General features: G+C 41.9%; 2 protein-coding genes across 4 annotated transcripts in view; one reads left to right on the top strand and one right to left on the bottom strand.

Annotated features, from left to right (window-relative positions):
- Nucleotides 1–5335, top strand: part of LOC139562672 (regulator of microtubule dynamics protein 2-like) — a 67218-nt gene extending 61883 nt beyond the window's left edge. For all 3 annotated transcript variants that reach the window (XM_071380557.1, XM_071380559.1, XM_071380558.1), the window contains exons 8-11: nt 639–737; nt 2333–2386; nt 2524–2604; nt 2733–5335. In XM_071380557.1, the coding sequence (XP_071236658.1) occupies nt 639–737; nt 2333–2386; nt 2524–2604; nt 2733–2789 (291 nt within the window). In that variant the 3' untranslated portion in view covers nt 2790–5335. The remainder of the gene's footprint in view (nt 1–638; nt 738–2332; nt 2387–2523; nt 2605–2732) is intronic.
- Nucleotides 5336–10275: 4940 nt separating this feature from the next.
- On the bottom strand, nt 10276–14616 carry LOC139562430 (cytochrome P450 1B1-like). The gene is made up of 3 exons (XM_071380144.1): nt 14191–14616; nt 13001–14015; nt 10276–12190 (listed from the first exon to the last, which is right to left on the bottom strand). Exons 2-3 carry the CDS (start codon nt 14005–14007, stop codon nt 11578–11580), a joined length of 1620 nt encoding a protein of 539 aa, XP_071236245.1. The 5' UTR covers nt 14008–14015; nt 14191–14616; the 3' UTR covers nt 10276–11577.
- Nucleotides 14617–21698: the final 7082 nt, after the last annotated feature.

The following is a 21698-nucleotide window of genomic DNA, read 5'->3' as shown; positions in this document are numbered from 1 at the left end:
CAGTCCAAGATGAGTGGCTATTTCTCAGAAGCAGGAAGAAAAAGTCACACCTGATGTTTTGTGAGAGTGAATGTAAAGGGCTTTCTGCTCTGTGTTCACGTTAAATGTTGATCCACTGTTTACGTTCAGGCAGGGGCCCCTCTTTGAAAGGGCCCACGGTGACGGCAAGGCAGTGCTACACCTACAATTGCACATTTCTAAGATGAAAGGGGCGGGGAAGGAACAGTGCGTGCGTTTGACGCAGCAAGTCCATCACATTAGGCCCATTATCTTATTCCTGTAATCAAGTTTTATGGAAAAGGTGTGTGTGTGTGTGTGACTGTTTATCATGATGGGTTGGTTTGTGTTAGGATTAGAAACTGCTTCCATTGCGGATTATATTGTCTCCGCATCCTGAGTGACGGGGCTTTAGGAACATTGGTTAGTATTTTGGAACTGTCTTTCCATGGTGAAAAAATGAAAAAAAAGGTGGGGGAAAAGTCATTTTCAGATCCTTTACTCCCATGACCCCCCTTGTTTAAATGCTACTTGCACTGTTTACACACTGTAGTGTGAGAGTCATGTTCACACCATGTTGTTTTAAATGCTTATCTGATTTACCATGTTCTGAAAGGGCTCTATACACTGGTTCTGTTCAGGTGGCTCAGCTGTCCTGGATCGAGAGGAAAATCGCTGCCACATTGTTTGGAGAGCCTCCAAGTGCCACGGTCCAAGATGCGCTGAAGAACTTCCTCAAGGTACTGGGATTCTCCTTGCTACCATAGATTGTGGTGTTTGGCAGTACGTGTTAGTGGAGTAAAGCATGTCAGGCCTTGCAAATATAATTTACCAGTACATTTCTCATTTGCCCAACTGCTAGCTTTGAATATGGACAGCTACACTGTTTCTGTTACTTTCATAGTTCAGTACTGTATACTTTATCCTGTTAGAATCATACAGTCCTTTCAAGTTTTATTTTATTTAAGTAGGCAAGTCAGTTAAGAACAAATTCTTATTTACAATGACGGCCTAGGAGCAGTGGGTTAACTACCTCGTTCAGGGGCAGAACGACTGATTTTTACCTTGTCCGCTCGGGGATTCGATCCAGCAACCTTTCGGTTACTGGTCCGACGCTCTAACCGCCCGGCTACCTGCCGCCCCAAGTTCTCTCTCTTTAACTCGGCTTTCCTGATCACTGTACATTTAAACTCGGAGAACTCCTCCCTGTGTCCTGCGCACTTGCTGTTAGATCCTCTGCCCTCATGCTCTCTCTCCAACCCATTGAAAGATGTAGCGCACATCAGCCTATCGGGTTTAGTGTTGAGTCGGGATTTGCCCAGAGGTCACTTCTGCACCCAGATTGAAAGACCAAACCCCAAGTATTCAGAGGCTTAATCTGTGTTCCCACATTTCACATGTTTATATAGAGAGATGTGAAATTGCCCCTGGCCAAGATTCTCTTGCTTCATGCCTCTTCCTCACGTCGTGTGTATCTCACCCATCAATTGAATTTAAGTGGTCTCTGTTGTAACTTGTCTCTTCTGGCCGCAAGGACTCTGGTAGAGGCTGTTTAGCTTCAACAAACACATCCTGCTGTTATACAACTTGTGCCACTATAACCAAGTACACAAACCGTGACTACATACTACCTAGTGCCCAGGTGTTTCCCTAGTATTCTTCTCACTGTACTATTAATACTCAGGCTATATAGGGTCTGAATTAAGGTAAAGTCAAGTGAAATAGAATTGTCTACGACTAGAGGCAGTATAGTGCTATGGTTAGTCCTTTCTGTAATTGTGTGTGCTGAGCAGGTTCTATGTTTCAATTGCAGTCATTTGCCCAAATCCTGTACCAACCCCCCGTACCTGTCCTGGACTGATCTGATGCCATTAGAACGTAAACTGTGAGGCAGTGTTTTTGTTAGCGGTTGTGGTTTTGGTGCCGGTCCAATGGAAGAATACAGACATGTTATTGTGCTATAGGAGGACAGGCTCGTTGTAAAGGCTGGAATGGAATCAATGGAACGGTATCAAACGTATGGGAACCACGTTTGACTCACTTCATTCCATTCCAGCCTTTACAATGAGGCCCGTCCTCCTATAGCTCTTCCCACCAGCCTCCTCTGGCCTTATGGTAACACTTAACTCGGACATTCTCTAGGTTGGCGGGGGAGATTTGTGCTTACAATGCAGGGCTACCTTTTCACAAGAGTATGACTCTTAATCAGGATACAGAGAATCTGGACAGGGAGAGGGCATGTTGTCCCAGCCTCAGGAAGCTGAACTCCCGAAAGAGTTGATTGTCAACAAGTGCAGCGTTCTCGTGTTTTTATCATGTTTTCATTCTTTCACAGGTGGAGGAGATCCGTCCCAAGTACTCCAAGTTAAACTATGTGTTTTTAGCCAAGGTAAGTCCGGACTGCCCGCGTTGTTGTAATGTTCGCATCTTAGATGAATCTACAGTATATCCAATCGTCAAACGGACTCTGTACGTGCACCGATGGTGATAATGATGAGGAGGAGGAATGTCTTTTTGATTGGTCAGTGTTACAGAGACCTGGGGCAGAAAGGTCAGGCCAGGAAGATGTGGGATGCTGCTGCCTCCATGGAAACCGTTTCCAAAGAGGTGGGTACTGACTGGATTGTCACCGGCTTATTCTCGTGCTCTAAAGCCTTAGTTTTCTCACGTTTTGTCATTGTTGTGGTTCAAAAAGAGATGGATTGTCTCTTTTTATTTCTCTCTCTCTCTCCAAGGATGAGGAGGCACAGAAGGAGCTTGACTACCTTCTCCCTGCGCTAGGTGTTTATTGAGGACGTTTCGAAATGGTTACGTCCTCTCGCTAGGGAGATCCTCTTCACTGGAAGCCACACTATGAATGGAATCCAAATCAATGTCTTCTTTGATTACTGATGGGACAGTACCTTCAATGGGGGCTTCAACATTTTTGAAATACCGGACTCTTGCTAATACTCTCTGGGATTGGAGATGACTGGATCGGCTGTGCACGCTAGGGAACAGTGTTCTGGAGAACACGTTTATCACAGACACAGCTTGATGTCTTGTAAAAGCAGATATCAAAATTCTTTGAGATCTGTTTGCTAAAGAGATTGTGGTAAAAGGGACTGTTTTGACCTATCAGCAAGCAGTTACACCCAGAATCCAATTTCATTGGCTGTTCCTATCTTTGATGTATGTCAATCAATGGTGTTCACTGGGATGTAGATTATCTCCCATCTCACCTTGAAGCAATCTGCAGTCGAGTGTGGAGGACCAGGCAATACTGTAGCTAGAAAATATTTTAATAATTATACTCACCCTGTTGGTTTCAGAAATGAATATGGTCCCCTGTAAACTGCATACGTATCAATAATTATTCTTGATTTGTTTTTTTATTACACTGAAATAGCCTAGCCTAAGAACTGCTTTAAAAGAAAAATGTTGATGCCTGTTCTTTCTGTTTTAACCCATCTACCAATAAGTGCATTGGAAAACATCACTGGTCTTTGTGGTTGAATCTGTTTGAAATTCACTGCTCGACTGAGGGACCTTGTAGATAATTGTATGTGTGGGGTACAGAGATGAGGTAGTCAATTCAAGACATCATGTTAAACACTATTATTGACCACAGTGAGTCTCGTGTGACTTGTTAAGCACATTTTTACTCCTGAACTTATTTAGCCTTGGCATAACAAAGGGGTTGAATAGTTATTGACTCAAAAGATTTCAGCTTTTCATTTTTAATTTTTTAATAAAAAATTATTAAAAAAGGCTATAACATGATAAAGTGGAAAAATTCAAGGGGTTGAACTACTTTCTGAAGGCACTATAACTATATGTTACCCTATTTCCTATAAAGTACACTACATTTGACCAGGGCCATAGTCCACTAAATATGGAATAGCGGCTCTGGTCAGATGTAGTGCACTAAATAGGGAATAGGGGCTCTGGTCAGATGTAGTGCACTAAATAGGGAATAGGGGCTCTGGTCAGATGTAGTGCACTAAATAGGGAATAGGGGCTCTGGTCAGATGTAGTGCACTAAATAGGGAATAGGGGCTCTGGTCGGATGTAGTGCACTAAATAGGGAATAGGGGCTCTGGTCAGATGTAGTGCACTAAATAGGGAATAGGGGCTCTGGTCAGATGTATTGCACTAAATAGGGAATAGGGGCTCTGGTCTGATGTAGTGCACTAAATAGGGAATAGGGGCTCTGGTCTGATGTAGTGCACTAAATAGGGAATAGGGGCTCTGGTCTGATGTAGTGCACTAAATAGGGAATAAGGTGCCATTTCAGATGCAGACTTGGACATTTTTTAAGTATTCTTTGACCTGCAATGAGTGGACCACTAGTGTAGCTCTGCTGGTTGGCAGGTTTTGTGTTCCTGTCACTGTTGTACATAGACTGAGATGATGGTCCCATCGGATAAGATGAAGGACTCGATAGGGGAAGAAACACGACTCCTAGGGAGAATCTCAATGTCATACTCGTCGCGTCCTCTCTCCTCTTCTCCTTCTCAATTGGAGGAGGTCAGAGGGAAGGGACCTCTGGCTTTCTCATCCAATGGGTTTTGAACATGAGGCGAGGAAAAAGGACTCGAGGAGTATGAAATTGAGATTCTCCATAGGAGTCAAGTTTCCTTCCCTATCAAGTCTTCTGGAAACCATTAACTGGTGCATACTTTATCTGAGAGGTGAAATACAAGAATGATATCATTTATTTTGCCTCAGATTTGTCTGCGTTCCAGTAATATGAATGTATGCTTTTGTTTTATCTAGGGTTGTACACATTGTACCCACTGGGCACACACTGGTTGAATGAATGTTGTTTCCACGTCATTTAAATGAAATTACGTTGAACCAACTTGGAATAGATGTTGAATTGATGTCTATGCCCAGTGGGCAGTGAAGTAAATTTTAAGCAAAAGTCCCGATGGGGTGTGGTATATGGCCAATATACCACGGCTAAGGACTGTTCTTACGCACAACGCAATGCAGATTTCCTGGATACAGCCCATTAGCTGTGGTATATTGGCCATGTACCACAAACCCTGAGGTGCCTTATTGCTATTATAAACTGGTTACCAAAATCATTTGAGCAGTAAAAAGACATGTTTTGTCATACCCGTGGTATATGGTCTGATATACCACGGCTGTCAGCCAATCAGCATTCAGGGCTCTAACCACCCAGTTTATAATATCTTGTAAATTAAATACAGTACATAAAATATTATATAGACACTACTCGAGCCATGTATTTAGAAATGAAAATGCATGGCTCTGGAAACTACTATTCTATAGACACTACTGATCAATGTTATTTGAGTCTGCCATTTTTCAATAAATACGTGAAATCGTGTGTGTGTGTGTGTGTGTGTGTGTGTGTGAGAGAGGGGGGATGTTGCTGGAATACATGCACACACAACTATTTTTGTACGCAACACTTGATTAAAATCTAATCGGGACATTTTCATTCTATTATCACCCAAATATTTACCCTGGTCTCGGTCCAAATGTAATGGAATAGCAAGGTATGAAAGCAAGTTCTTGCTTGATTACCAAAGGTGAAGTGTGATGTTTTATTTGTACGCCCCCTTCCATTCCCCTTTTTGTGCAGACTGTGTAGTTTGTTCCAGAGCCAATTTAAATTTGTCACTGGATCAAATCCAGTCCGACTTCCCTCCAGTCTGGTCATGTTTCAGGTTATTGTTACGGCGTAGACTCATTCAATTACCTCCTAAAGGAACACAGGTGTTTGTTCAGTATTAAAATAACTCCAAATAAATCCTTGGAACGTTGGTTTAGCCTTATCATTTGTACCAAATTAATGGAACTTGCCTCCACACAGCAATGAACTACAGTATTCCATGTCAGTGGTGTTAATCCTGTTGCAACTTCTTACCAAATGCCTCTTAATTTTCCAAAGTGGACTGAAAAGTTCATGTTAATGTCTTAATCACAACCCTGCTGCATACCACAATCACTAACTCTCCCTAACGTACTGTACTTGTCTCATGATCCTCAAAGGCCAAACAAATATACCAGTGGCTCAGGGAAATCATTAAGGGTTATTATCTCATCTGAACAACATAGTGTAGCTGCAAGTTACATAATTGGGAAATGTTCTCCTTTCCCTTCTCATAATGTCCTAACTGGAAATGTTTGCGGTAGTTAATCATCTTGAAAGTAAGGTTTATTGGAAAACTTCAGCTAATGTGCACATTGCCTGTCTGGGAGGTTGGTCAACTATATCCTACTTTTGAGGAACTGTCATGAATTTATGATTGGCCATCACAGACACGACTGTCAGTATTTTTGGCTAATGGGAAATTGTGACGTAATGAGTCACAAAACCAAACTGTCATCAGTCATGCTATCAGGGATTAGGTCATATTCCTCACCACATACACAAAAAAATGCTGGGTTAAAATCAACCCAATTTGGGTTATTTGGTAACCCAGCGTTGGATAGATATTGGACAGAACACACGTTGGGTTATTTTGATCCAGCCAGTGTTGCATGAATAACCCAACATATTGGGTTAATTTAACCGTCAATTGGTTTATATTCACTTTCATGCTGAGTTGACCCAGCAGTTAGGTATTTTCTTTATGTAATCCATAGGTTATTTTCAGTAGGTGTGGCTTTCAGATAGCTATTTTTTTGCCACCCATGACAGTAAATGTCATTATTGTTCATCATATTAAATTGGTACCCTGCTAATAAAAATGTAATTACATTTTTTTAGTCATTACATATTGTGATGTATTATTAATTACATAATTGTTTTTCCACGGTCCGGGGCCTCCGGAGACGACCCACGGTCCGGAGCTTCCAAAGCTGCGTCCAGAACCAGAGCCGCCACCAAGGGTAGATGCCCAACCGGACCCTCCCCTATAGGTTCAGGTTTGCGGCCGGGAGTCCGCACCTTTGGGGGGGGTACTGTCACGCCCTGACCTGACCTTAGATATCTCTGTTTTTCTTTATATTTTGGTTAGGTCAGGGTGTGACTAGGGAGGGTCCGCTAGTTTTGTATGTCTAGGGTTATTGTATGTCTAGGGGTGTTGTAGGTCTAGGGGTTTTGTATGTCTATGTTGGCCTGATATGGATCATATTTAGGTAGCCATTTTCTTCGTTTGTGTTGTGGGATCTTGTCTACGTATTGTTGCCTTTGTGCACATCAGTAGCTTCACGTTTCGTTTGTGCTTTTGTTGTTTTTTGAAATTCAGGACAAAATGTTAATTGCTTTGCCAAATATTTTGTAGTATGTCTTTAGTGCCTTGTTGCATACATGATGGATGTTTTTGAATATTTTTATTCTGTACAGGATTCCTTCTTTTCACTCTGCCATTTAAGTTAGTATTGTGGAGTAACTACATTGCTGTTGATCCATCCTCAGTTTTCTCCTATCACAACCATTAAACTCAAACTGTTTTAAAGTCCCCCATTTTCCTCATGGTGAAATCCCTGTGCGGTTTCCTTCCTCTCCAGCAACTGAGTTAGGAAGGACGCCTGTTTCTTTGTAGTGACTGGGTGTATTGATACACCATCCAAAGTGTAATTAATAACTTCACCAACCTCAAAGGGATATTCAATGTCTGCTTTTTTTGTACCCATCTACCAATATGTGCCCTTCTTTGCGAGGCATTGGAAAACCTCCCTGGTCTTTTTGGTTGAATCTGTTTGAAATTCACTGCTCGACTGAGGGACCTTACAGATAATTGTATGTGTGGGGTACAGAGATGAGGTAGTCATTCAAAAATCATGTTAAAGACTATTATTGTGTTTAACACTATTATTGTGTTTAACACATTAATAATAATGTGCCTCACTAATAATTTGGTCTATTTTCACCAACGTGGTATTGTAAACACATAACGTTAGTAGTTGTGGTGCTTGGCTTGCACGTGCAATTTCAGCACACACAACATTCTATAATAGAATTGTGTTATTTGACGTGTCAAATTAAAAGCTTATTTAACATGTCAAATAGTGTTATATGACATGTATCTTTCTCGACAGGCAAAGACCCAAACGGCGTCTAATGTACCTCACCCTAATAATTTGCTCTATTTTCACCTTTTAATTTGCCTAATGTTCTAACTTGGTGATGCACAAATAGCCTATAACCTGTGTTAGAGAAATGTAATCATCGAATATTGTAAGAGCTTTCATTATGTTTTAAATGCCCCATTTACTTATCCTACGGTTCTGACTGGTACATGGAGTACACTGTAATAGGCTGACCACACCGCTCGCGTCGTGAGCGAGCGTTGCAAAATAAATTTAGAAATCTATGTTGTTCAATTATTGCACCCACACTGCTCGCCCGCGTCAACGAGCATCTGCGTTGCCAATGGCTAAAATAGAAGTCCTTTCTATTTCTGACGCAGATCGCGCTGCAAGTCCTGCCTCTCCCATCTCCTCATTGGTTTATAGAAGCAGGTACCCACATGCCATCTCCTCATTGGTTATACCCACGTGGGTGATTGAAAGACGAACTGTGTTGCCGGTCGTTGTAGTAATACTATGAAAGTTTAGATGCCAATCACCATATAAGTTCTAAGATGAAAAAGCCTGGAAGGAGGAGAGATGACTAGAAACGATTCAGTTGACCGTTTTATGTGTGGATTAATTGTCGGAGTAGAGGACCTTGTGCATTTCAGGTAAAATAACAACTCAATGTTTATATCACTGGACAAATTAGCTAGCAACAGCAAGCTAGCTAAATAGGAGAAATTAGCTAGCAAGTGCAAGCTAACTAGCTAAATTGGCATAAATGTTTAATGCTTTTTGACCTGTTCCCAAATTAATGTAATTGGTTCAGAGTTTGTTTTGATATTTTAACCTGCGTGTCGTGATCACGTTTGGTGTACGGGGACAAAATGAATTTACGCACGATGGAGCACGCGCGCAGCCGGTTTGGGTTCTGTGTAAAGAATGGCCTATGTTCTGAATTCTGTCGCTGTACAGTACATTTCAAATGTGCTGAACAAATAGTTATATTGACTAAGTCCGTCGTCGCTTGCTAGTTCATGTGTTAATTGAAATCACTGATTGCCTCTTATCTGCTTGTCGTCCCCTTATTTAAGCAAGTCAGCCATATCAGCTATGTTTTTTTAAGGCACTAAATGAGGCTGAATGAACTGTTTCGCTGCCAGACAAGGCTCCGCTGATAACCAGGTTTAGCAGTGGTAATCATTCACTTCATGGTGCTGAAAAGAAAGCTCTGCTGTTGAGACTCTGCTGTTGGGACAGCTTTATGTAGGCCCTAACAGTTTGTGGGCACCGTTTTTCACCGTTATAGTGCAATTAATGTATTGTTTAGTGTTGTGTTGTGTAGTGTCTTTGCAGGCCCCACCAAGATTTACATGCCAAATATGATGTTGAAGGTGCATTCAACATGTCCATGACCATCCATAGGGTCATGTGTGCAGGATGAGGACTGACGAGAGCTTTGAACCCTGAACGCGTAGTTCTGCCTTTACGTTGGAATACAGTTTGTTTGTTTTTGAAAAAGCCTTTCCAAAAATCAAACCCTCACAACCCCGCCATTATTTCACGTGTGCCGAATTTCCGAGTCTTGTCTATCTATGCTGAGATCTGAGGCAAATCTTTTTCTTCGACTTCCTGACTTCCTTTTCTGTTGGGTAAAAGGGAGAGCATAAGGGTTATCAGTAATCATCTGGCTTTATCTGAATTTGTCACGCACTCCAAGCTGGCTGTCTGGCTGCAAGCATCTCGCTGATGAAGTACAGGATGTTCTGGGTGAGCGAGATAAAACGTACGGCAGGGAAAGGGCTCTCCTATCCCATTTGTTGCAACATGACATGGCTATGTGCCCATAATACAGTACAATACAATACAACATTTGCTCGCTGAAATAAGAAAGTAATCAAATCTACTGTATCAAACTACCAGACAAAGTGTATTTCTTATAATAATTCAGTCATTTCAGAAAATACACAATTAAAGGTTATTCTATTTTCGGGAAACAATTGAACCGGTCATTTAAAAATAGAAAATCTCAGCCATAGTGGGTTTGAGATATGGAAGTGTTGAGTGACTTTTTATATAACCTTTGTGTATTCCTAAACATTGCTGTATCAGCATTCTATTTTCATTCTACCTGCCCACATGACTTTTTATTTTGGTTCGAATGAGCCCCTACTTACCGTACTCAAAAGCTGGTTAGATATACCTCCTATTCTGAGGCATGTGTTAAAAGATAAACCAAACGCAATCTCTTGTTACTCCCCACTCATATCAGTATAATAAATACACTAGTTACAAATCAAGCAAGAATAAAATGTCCTTTAATTTAGTATTACTGTATAATATCACACATATTACCTTTACTCATCAACTCAATGTCATCAGTTCAGATAGATATCGTAAAATACTCTCACAAGAGCAACATCACAGTTGCAGTAACACAATGATTATGTTCTGTATTCAACACAACATGGAGAATAAATAATTTGATAACTGGTATCTTAAATGAAGAATCTTAATAATATGGTATATATGAAGAACTTTTGCAGAGCAGCCTTTTGAACGTTCAAGCGTATGAAGACATAACACACACTCGAAGAGAACAAAAAGACAATAAAAAAGAAAACACTATTCTAATATAGATTTTTTTTAAAAGACCATTTCAATTTAACAAATGTACAGTACCAGTCAAACGTTTGTCCACACCCTACTCATTCCAGGGTTTTTCTTTATTTGTACTATTTTCTACATTGTAGAATAATAGTGAAGACATCACAACTATGAAAGAACACATATGGAATCATGTAGTAATCAAAAAAGTGATAAAGAAAAGTGATAAATGTTTTTTAGATTTTAGATTCTTCAAAGTAGCCACCCTTTGCCTTGATGAGAGCCGGTTGCCATATTTTGTTTTTTAAAGTTGACCAAAAAAAAATTAAAAGCACAATAATCTGAGTTTTCTGTAAAACCTTAGTGCATATGTCAAATTTAGGGTAGGGCTGCTCATTAGAATTACCAACACCATGTCACTTAAAACATAACTATTGTTTTTAATAGTAATAAGGTTGGTATTACTATCTACCTACTTATCTATATTTACATAAATCAAGATTCTCTCTGTATCATATTGACCTTGTTGGGAGATAATTTGAGCCATAAAAGGTACACACAGTACTCTCTGAGGTGGTGGGTGCAAGTAAAATGACTGAATCAACTCCAATTGGTCAATATTCCAGTAAATACAGTCAAATGAAGTTGCAAACAAGTGTAAAAGAACATGCCATCGCCCTCAGATGAACACTGCACACTTTCTTATGTTCTGACGTGTTCCAGTGAAAGATATACAAACATCAGTGCAATAACCTATTGAAAACCATCTTTAAAAGTTGCATTTTTGTGAGCCATAGTCATATGAGTGATTACCTGTAGAACAAAGAAATATAGATGTATATGAAGGGTATTTTGCCTGAGTGTTCAGTTCATAAATACATTTTTAACTATATAGTAGCTGATACCTGATAGCACATGAGGACGAATTTCAGTTCATGAATCTACTTCTTAAAAGCTTCATTTACCGTTTTTGTAATGCTTCTAGCAACTATATTCTCAGTCTGATCTGGAGTTGCCTGTGTCCTCCTGGGTCTCCCCATAGAAGGGCTTTTGGCTAGCCTCCTCCAAGACGTCCATGCTGTCCCGTAGATTTACTGCTATGGAGAAGTTATTGGGCTTCAGGGTCAGCCCATAGGTGTAGTCAATGGTGGGCAGCTTGTCCGGGTCGGGACTAAAGTGGGCCTGGTGTGCCAGCAGTGCAGTAAATAGGAACAGCTGCATCTTGGACAGCTCCTCTCCGATGCACCGCCTCTTTCCCAAGGAGAAGATGAGCACACTGCTGGCCAGGTCCTTGTTCAAAGAGCTGTCCTGGTCCAGGAAGCGCAGGGGGTCAAAGGTCTCTGGTTGTGTCCACCTGGCCGGGTCGTGGTTGCTGGACCACTGGTTGATGAAGATCACTGTGTCCTTGAGGATGGTGTAGCCCATGATGGTAGTGTCAGTGATGGTGCTGTGGGGAATGGTGAGAGGCACAAAGCTGGTGAAGCGCATCACCTCGTAGATAAAGGCCATCACGTAAGGCAACTGAGACTGGTCTTCGATGGTGGGCAGACGGCTCCGGTAGACCACTTTGTCCACTTCCTCTTGGAGACGCAGCTGGATATGAGGAAACCTATACAGGAAATGGTCAAAGGTGAACACTCAGAACACAGGTATCTTTGTTCATTGAGATAATAATTTCCTATTGGGAAGCTAACCTCTATTTCAACACTGAGGGCATACTCAATACATTAATCTTTTTGATGGGTAACTATGAGCAACAGGTTGATATAGGCTACAGGTTATTTGGGGATTTGGTAGCATGGTTACAGTTGCCATCATGCTAAGAATTCCTAAGTAAGTGCCAAATACTGGATAAAATAAACATGAATTACTATCGAAACCGTTTTATTTTTCCCGCGCAAACTGGCAACTCACATCATGATGTTCTACGGCTCAGATTACTTTATTTCTCTCAAGCGAAATTTCAGTACAGCGTAGCCCTCATGAGAGGCTTCCAATACCTGCCTGGACACTTCTGCTATTTCAGACTATTACCTAACATCCTAGTTCTGCTACTGACGTGAGGGACACAGGAGCACGTACAGTAGTAGGCTGCCAGCAATAAAAGAGCAGAGCATAGTACTCTTTCGTTGTTTTATGTTGATAGTGAGACAGTGGCATACTAGTATATTAGGATGGATCATTTCCCCAAGACAAAATAGCTTTTTCTGTTTTACGCATAGGTTTCCTCAACTTAAAGCATATATGCTATTGTGAATTGATGAACTTAGTGCACTTAGTGTAAGTTGCTTTGGATAAGAGCGACTGCTTAATGACTAAAATAGAAAATGCATTGTTAATAGAACATATTATAGCCTATGGGAAAACGAGTACTTTAATTACACTTTAGCTGATTCAACATTAATACGTAGGCTATTACCTGACAAGTATCAGAATGATCCATTGGAGTGCAGTAGACAGTGTGTCTTGGCTTGCTCCAAAAATATCACCAATAGTAGGTGGCACATAATCTTTGCCTGGTGAGACTCCGGGCGAGCTGTCCTGAGAATGGTCCAATGCCATGATGAAAGCATCTGTCATGTCCCGGATTGTGCTTGGCTGAATGGTCTTTCGATGCTCGACAACCTTAGTAACGATAAATTTACTGAACTCCCGGTTGAGCTCTTTAAAATTGTCAAAAATTGTTTTTATCGGGTTGGGGAAATACTGGAGCCAAGGCATCACATCAACGATGCTCCCAGCCCCTACTGTTTGGGTGAATTGATCATTTCGTCCCACAACTTGCGCAAACTCTGCGTCGTCGTAGGAATACCTCTTTCCAAAGCACACGGCGGTCATTATGTTAGCTGTTGATACCACCAAGTATGTCATCGGCTGGAAATATTTGTGCTCTTGCGTTTTTCCCAGGAAAAGACGGAGCAGCTCCCTAACTTCGCAGACAACGTGGTTTTCGAAGGTCTTTTTGGAGTTCATGTTGCCATTGGAAAACATCCGAACAGTAGATTGGGCTACTTTTCGGTGCACTTTCCACCATTCGCTGAATTTTCCAAAAGCAATGCCATCGCCATTGGAAACGTATTGAAAAGAAGTAAAGTCCGGTCTGCCTGCGAAATCAAATCCCTTTTTGATGAGCGCCTGCCTGATTGCGTCGCCATTCAGCACCACAACGTCCCGGCAGCCAAGTTTGATTCGAAAGACGTTCCCATATTTCCGTGCCATGCGAGAGAAATAGAGGTGAGGAGTTTTGCCAACCTCTATTGCGTTCCCAATGACCGGCCAAGCGAAGGGTCCAGGCGGGCTGTATACATCGCAGTTACGCCTGATCCTGCGCCACAGGTGCACGGCAAAGACAGCAGTCAAAGACGCCAATAATATACTCCGTGGCGATGGCCAGGTCATCTCCTCGAATATAATTTGCATGTCCATTATGAAGCCTATAATATATTGAGAGAAAGCAATAAGTTATTTCTGAAGATTAAAAAAAAAACTATTTCTAGGGGAACACACAAGTAAAATCAAGAATATAGTGTTAATATTATTACAGCACAAAATATGGCACAACATATCCTATATTTAAAAGGTCAAATACTGGGAATGAAAATACACCACCTTGCAGTCAATTCGTTGCTTCTTCCAAGTAAAGTACAGCCTTATGTTAATTGTAGTCTGTCGGTTACTAATAGATGTTTTGATGAATAAGCTCCTGTCCTTTGTCCCGTCGATGCCGATGGTAAGACTACATTTTAATATAAATGCAAGATGCGCGGTAATTATACGTCACGTCTTTATATAGCGGATCCAGTGATAGAAAGTATGGATTATTGGAGAATAAAATCCTCATAACCTGCACAATAGACAAGAAAGTCATCCATTATACGTCCAGTAACTTAATTTGTCATTTGGTGCAGTTCTAGACCTTCCACTCGCCACATGTGAATAGCCTTCTGCTGCCCCGAGTTAGATGATTTATCACAAACAGAAGTGTCAAATAGCATTATAGCTCGTCAGCGTCTGAGTCGTGGTTTGTTGTAAGGGGTGTCTGCTCCCCTCCCTCCCCCTCACACACACACACACACACACACACACACACACGCCTTCTCACGCGCTCTCTCTCACTCACTCTCTTCCTCCCCTCTCTCATCGACACACAGTGCGCCTACTTTTTGTTGTCAAACTGTTTGTGTTGTTACATTTACATTTAAGTCATTTAGCAGACGCTCTTATCCAGAGCGACTTACAAATTGGTCCATTCCCTCGTTGCAATTGAAAGCCGAATTTAGTCACCACTAGCCACTAGGAACTCAATACTTTGCTGGATAGGTTTTGTCAAAGGATTATGGATGTCCAATCAAATCAACGTATTGTTTTATTTAATTGGTTACCATTAACCAAATATGCCTCTATTTGGGCCTAGGCTATAGCCTCATATGTAGATGGTTATATGTTTAGATTTAATGCTAATAGCCTAACAACAACTACAACCATGATGAAATATCAACAAAAATTAAAGATCATATGATTTTAGCAGCCTAATACTAAAAGACAGAACTACCATACTACTATTAATGTAACATTTTTATTATTAGTAGTAGTTTTTTGTATTTATTATTTGTTTGACCTAATATTATTCGAATTATCATTAGAAATTGTATAGTATTATACTATAAAGTTATTATCGGTTACACCTTGAAAGTACAAGATATATTATTGTATTGAATTTAATTTATAAATGATGATTAGTGTCTGCGGAAATGTAGGCCTATGGTTTATTAAAATTCAATATAGTGGGTCTTATCATGCAGCAAATGAGAGAGGCCTTGTTTCATTTGAACTTTATTCGACTTCTGTTCCTTTTACGCAAATAAATCGTGTGTTTACTCATTCATACTGTCAAATTATTTGATATTGCAATGTATTAAGGATTTATACGAATGTGTGTGTAAGGGACACGTTTTCCAGAATTATGTCGTGCTATGCTATATTTCGTGAATTATTCCCCAAATGGATCTAACAACGTGTATTTTTTATGTCCTTTAATGTGTTTACATAAAGGCTACTGCATAGAAATAAACGTTTTTGTAGACTGACCGAGTGTTTCTGGTATAGTTGTATTTCTTATTTTACGGGATACAGTTTCCAACAAGTAAAATGTGTCCGTTTTAATATAAATTATAATGAATTATTAATTATGAGAGGTCTATAAAATATCAGACTTATTATTACTCATTATTAGCTGATGCTTTATTCCGTTATCGAGGCCTGATGCGTGACAGGGGCTGGGTTTCAAGCATACCTGCAATCACTTACTAACTGTTGATTAAGTATATTTTATATCTTAAAACATAGGTGCTTAATTTATACATTTGTCATTTAGGATATTTCACAGATCTGCATGGATTTTGGCAGGACACAGAGTAAACTGTATGTAAATATCAAGTTGTTCCATAGTATTTTTGTTTCCCCACATGTCTTGCCTCCATTTAATCTAAGAAACATTTTACATTTGATATATTTAATATTTGTTAATGGGTTATTGGTGTTTTTTTGTCAAAGCATATGCAATTATGATAGGCCTGTCAAACGTTGTTCATTAGACAAATGGATTAGGCTGCTTGTCCAATGTATACCACCAGGAGGAGACTGTCCCTATTTTATTTTTTACATTTCACTAACTACAAGACATTGTATTACAATTGTATTCTATCTATTTCCCTAAGCATGTATTTGAACGGTTATCTTGGAGTACAAGGTATTGGAATAATAGTTTACAAGTTTGTCGACACAAAAATCTAAATAAGCATGATTGAGATAAAGGCATGGAGGCTACATACTATTGTTTATTTTTTCCCCCAAAAAATAAAGGAAAAAAAGGGTGATACCTAATCATTTGTACAACTGAATGCATTCAACTGAAATGTGTCTTCCGCATTCCGCTGCCATAATCGACATTCACGTCTTCGGCGCCAGGGGAAGTGCATAACACAGATCACTACATTTCTGTGGATGTATGTCCATTCTACTCACTGTTGAGCATCTCATCTCACAGCACCATTCACAAATCACACAGCACAATAATGTGGAAAGTGTGTTAGTCAGAACGAGGAGATTTGTCTTTTTTTAATGTATTTAAAAAAAATAAAAAATAAATTGGAGCATAACATGTTGTTGACATGAAGTTGCTGGCATTGTCTGTTGTTTCTTGCTGTTTATAATCGATGCATGACGTGCAGGACCTTTGGCTATAGTTTTAAGACTTCAGTACCCCGGACAGCGCATACAAGATAACTCCGTGTTTATTTGCGACAGCTAATATTTAAATTATATAACCTAATGCTTTTGAGTTTGGAATCGAAAACTGAAATGGGTAGTTTCATTTCATTCTCATAACTGTTAATGAGCACTCACTTGAAATACAATGCAAAAGCATACATTCACTATTCAATATACACTACATGACCAAAAATATGTGGACACCTCTTCAAATGAGTGGATTCGGCTATTTCAGCCATACCCGTTGCTGACAGGTGTATACAATCGAGAGCACAGCCATGCAATCTCCATAGACAAACACTGGCTTTAGAATGGCCTGTACTGAAGAGCTCAGTGACTTTCAACTCTGACTTTCGCCGCCATTAGATTCTGAAGCAGTGGAAATGCGTTTTCTGGAGTGATGAATCATGCTTCACCATCTGGCAGTCCGACGGACGAATCTGGGTTTGGCAGTAGCCAGGAGAACGCTTCCTGCCCGACTGCATAGTGCCAACTGTAATGTTTGGTGGAGGAGGAATAATGGTCTGGGGCGGTTTTTCATGGTTCGGGATAGGCCCCTTAGTTCCAGTGAAGGGAAATCTTAACGCTACAGCATGCAATGACATTATAGACGATTCTGCGCTATCAGTTTGGGGAAGGCCCTTTCCTGTTTCAACATGACAATGCCCCCATGCACAAAGTGAGGTCCATACAGAAATGGTTTGTCGAGATCGGTGTGGAAGAACTTGAATGGCCTGCACAGAGCCCTGACCTCAACCCCATCGAACACCGTTGGGATGAATTGGAACGCCGACTGTGAGCCAGGTCTAATCGCCCAACATCATTGCCCAACCTCACTAATGCGTTTGTGGCTGAATGGCAGCAAGTCCCCGCAGCCTTCCCAGAAGAGGGGATGCTGTTATAGCAGCAAAGGGGAGGACCAACTCTATATTAACGCCTATGATTTTGGAATGAGATGTTCGACAAGCAAGTGTCCACATACTTTTGGCCATGTTCTGTATATCCTTCTAGAAAATATCTTTCTATTTTTTATTTTAACATGCCTACATCATTTTACTCTCAAAACTGACTCCTTACCTAAATGCCAACACCTGTTATTAAATGCTGATAAATAAAATAAACATGAAACATATATTAAATATTCAATGGTCAGCACATTTTCCATCAATTTATATTAAAATAGTTTGCACAATTTGAAGGTGGCGCCAAAGAACATGGCTGACGTTTTACATTCTCCCAACCAATTGTGCAATTTACTCACCGTGGACTGGAAGAAACTTTTTCCTTTAACGAGTCCGACGAGAAGGATATCCTGCTTTCACTGGAACAGGCCCAGATCCAAGCCTTTTGCCTGAAGAAAAGACGCCGGATAAGGGGACGCAGATTGGGGATCCTTCTGAGAATCCGGAGGCGAGTGAGCAAACTCCCGATGCCTTCCAATGACCTACTATTAAGATTATCCTACCAACGGGACATTAAAAACTGTAACATCTTATGTTTCACTGAGACGTGGCTGAACGAAGAAACGGACAATATAGAGCTGGCGGTATTTTCCATGCACCCGCAGAACAGAGACGCTACCTCTGGTAAGACGAGGGGTGGGGGTGTGTGTCTTTTTGTCAATAACACCTGGTGCGCGATGTCTAATATTAAAGAAGTCTCAAGGTATTGCTTGCCTGAGCTAGAGTACCTTATGATAAGCTGTCGACCGCACTATGTACCAAGAGAGTTGTCATCTGTATTATTTGTAGCCGTCTATTTACCACCACACAGCGAAGCTGGCACAAAGACCGCTCTCAACCAACTCTATAAGGCCATAAGCAAAGAAGAAAATGCTCACCCAGAAGCGGTGCTCCTAGTGGCCAGGGACTTTAACGCATGCAAATTGAAATCAGTTTTACCACATTTTTACCAGCATGTCACGTGCAACCAGGGAAAATAATCCTAGACCACCTTTACTCCACACACAGAGATGCATACAAAGCTCTCCCCCACCCTCCATTTGGCAAATTTGACCATAATTCTATCCTCCTGATTCCTGCTTACAAGCAAAAACTAAAGCAGGAAGCACCAGTGACTCACTCAATACGGAAGTGGTCAGATGACGCGGATGCTACACTACAGGACTGTTTTGCTAGCACAGACTGGAATATGTTCCGGGATTCATCCAATGGGATTGAGGAACACACCACCTCAGTCATCGGCTTCATCAATAAGTGCATCGATGACGATGTCGTCCCCACAGTGACTGTACGTACATATCCCAACCAGAAGCCATGGATTACAGGCAACATCCGCATCGAGCTAAAGACTAGAGCTGCCACTTTCAAGGAGCGGGAGGCTAATCCGGGCGCTTATAAGAAATCTCGCTATGCCCTCAGACGAACCATCAAACAAGCAAAGCGTCAATACAGGATTAAGATTGAATCTTACTACACCGGCTCTGACTCTCGTCGGATGTGGCAGGGCTTGAAAACTATTACGGACTACAAAGGGAAACCCAGACGCGAGCTGCCCAGTGATGTGAGCCTACCAGACAAGCTAAATACCTTTTATGCTCGCTTCGAGGCAAGCAACACTGAAGCATGCACGTGAGGACCAGCTGTTCTGGATGACTGTGTGATAACGCTCTCGGTAGCCGGTGTGAACAAAACCTCTAAACAGGTCAACATTCACAAAGCCGCTGGGCCAGACCGATTACCAGGACGTGTACTCAAAGCATGCACGGACCAATTGTCAAGTGTCTTCACTGACATTTTCAACCTCTCCCTGACCGAGTCTGTAATACCTACATGTTTCAAGCAGACCACCATAGTCCCTGTGCCCAAAGAGGCGAAGGTAACATGCCTAAATGATTACCGCCCCGTGGCACTCACGTCGGTAGCCATGAAGTGCTTTGAAAGGCTGGTCATGGCTCACATCAACAGCATTCTCCCGGACACCCTAGACTCACTCCAATTCGCATACCGCCCCAACAGATCAACAGATGACGCAATCCCAATCTCAGTCCACACTGCCCTTTCCCACCTGGACAAAAGGAACAGCTATGTGAGAATGCTGTTCATTGACTACAGCTCAGCGTTCAACACCATAGTACCCACGAAGCTCATCACTAAGCTAAGAACTCTGGGACTAAACACCTCCCTCTGCAACTGGATCCTGGACTTCCTGATGAGCCGCCCCCAGGTGGTAAGAGTAGGCAACAACATGTCTGCCACGCTGATCCTTAACACTGGGGCCCCACAGAGGTGTGCACTTAGTTCCCTCCTGTATTCCCTGTTCACCCACGACTGTGTGGCCAACACGACTCCAACACCATCATTAAGTTTGCTGACGACGCAACAGTGGTAGGCCTGATCACCGACAACGATGAGACGGCCTATAGGGAGGAGGTCAGAGACCTGGCAGTGTGGTGCCAGGACAACAACCTCTCCCTCAATGTGAGAAAGACAAAGGAGCTGATCGTGGACTACGGGAAAAGGCGGGCCGAACAGGCCCCCATTAACTTCGACGGGGCTGTAGTGGGAGCGGGTCGAGAGTTTCAAGTTCCTTGGTGTCCACTTCACGAACAAACTATCGTGGTCCAAACATACCAAGACAGTCATGAAGAGGGCACGACAAAACCTTTTCCCCCTCAGGAGACTGAAAAGATTTGTCATGGGTCCCCAGATCCTCAAAAGATTTTACAGCTGCACCATCGAGAGTATCCTGACCGGTTACATCACCGCCTGGTATGACAACTGCTCGGCATCTGACCATAAGGCGCTACAGAGGGTAGTGTAAACGGCCCAGTATCTCACTGGGGCCAAGCTTCATGCCATCCAGGACCTACAGTGGGGAGAACAAGTTTTGGATACACTGCCGATTTTGCAGGTAGAGGTCTGTAATTTTTATCGTAGGTACACTTCAACTGTGAGAGACGGAATCTAAAACAAAAATCCAGAAAATCACATTGTATGATTTTCAAGTAATTCATTTGCATTTTATTACATGACATAAGTATATGATACATCAGACAAGCAGAACTTAATATTTGGTACAGAAACCTTTGTTTGCAATTACAGAGATCATACGTTTCCTGTAGTTCTTGACCAGGTTTGCACACACTGCAGCAGGGATTTTGTCCCACTCCTCCATACAGACCTTCTCCAGATTCTTCAGGTTTCGGGGCTGTCGCTGGGCAATACGGACTTTCAGCTCCCTCCAAAGATTTTCTATTGGGTTCAGGTCTGGAGACTGGCTAGGCCACTCCAGGACCTTGAGATGCTTCTTACGGAGCCACTCCTTAGTTGCCCTGGCTGTGTGTTTCGGGTCATGGTCATGCTAGAAGACCCAGCCACGACCCATCTTCAATGCTCTTACTGAGGGAAGGAGGTTGTTGGCCAAGATCTCGCGATACATGGCCCCATCCATCCTCCCCTCAATACGGTGCAGTCGTCCTGTCCCCTTTGCAGAAAAGCATCCCCAAAGAATGATGTTTCCACCTCCATGCTTCACGGTTGCGATGGTGTTCTTGGGGTTGTACTCATCCTTCTTCTTCCTCCAAACACAGCGAGTGGAGTTTAGACCAAAAAGCTCTATTTTTGTCTCATCAGACCACATGACCTTCTCCTATTCCTCCTCTGGATCATCCAGATGGTCATTGGCAAACTTCAGACGGGCCTGGACATGCGCTGGCTTGAGCAGGGGGACCTTGCGTGCGCTGCAGGATTTTAATCCATGACGGCGTAGTGTGTTACTAATGGTTTTCTTTGAGACTGTGGTCCCAGCTCTCTTCAGGTCATTGACCAGGTCCTGCCGTGTAGTTCTGGGCTGATCCTTCACCTTCCTCATGATCATTGATGCCC

Source organism: Salvelinus alpinus, chromosome 32 (assembly GCF_045679555.1).
Source record: "Salvelinus alpinus chromosome 32, SLU_Salpinus.1, whole genome shotgun sequence".
In the NCBI taxonomy this organism is placed as follows: domain Eukaryota; kingdom Metazoa; phylum Chordata; class Actinopteri; order Salmoniformes; family Salmonidae; genus Salvelinus; species Salvelinus alpinus.
The sequence above is the reverse complement of the archived record's forward strand: the minus strand, read 5'-3'. Positions and strand labels throughout refer to the sequence as shown.

Bases quoted from the DNA above. Each gene is read 5' to 3' on its own strand.
- LOC139562430 (XM_071380144.1), bottom strand. From the start codon at position 14,007: ATGGACATGCAAATTATATTCGAGGAGATGACCTGGCCATCGCCACGG. The intron at 12,191-13,000 runs GTAATAGCCTAC...TTTCCTGTATAG, and splicing joins ATCATTCTGATACTTGTCAG to GTTTCCTCATATCCAGCTGC.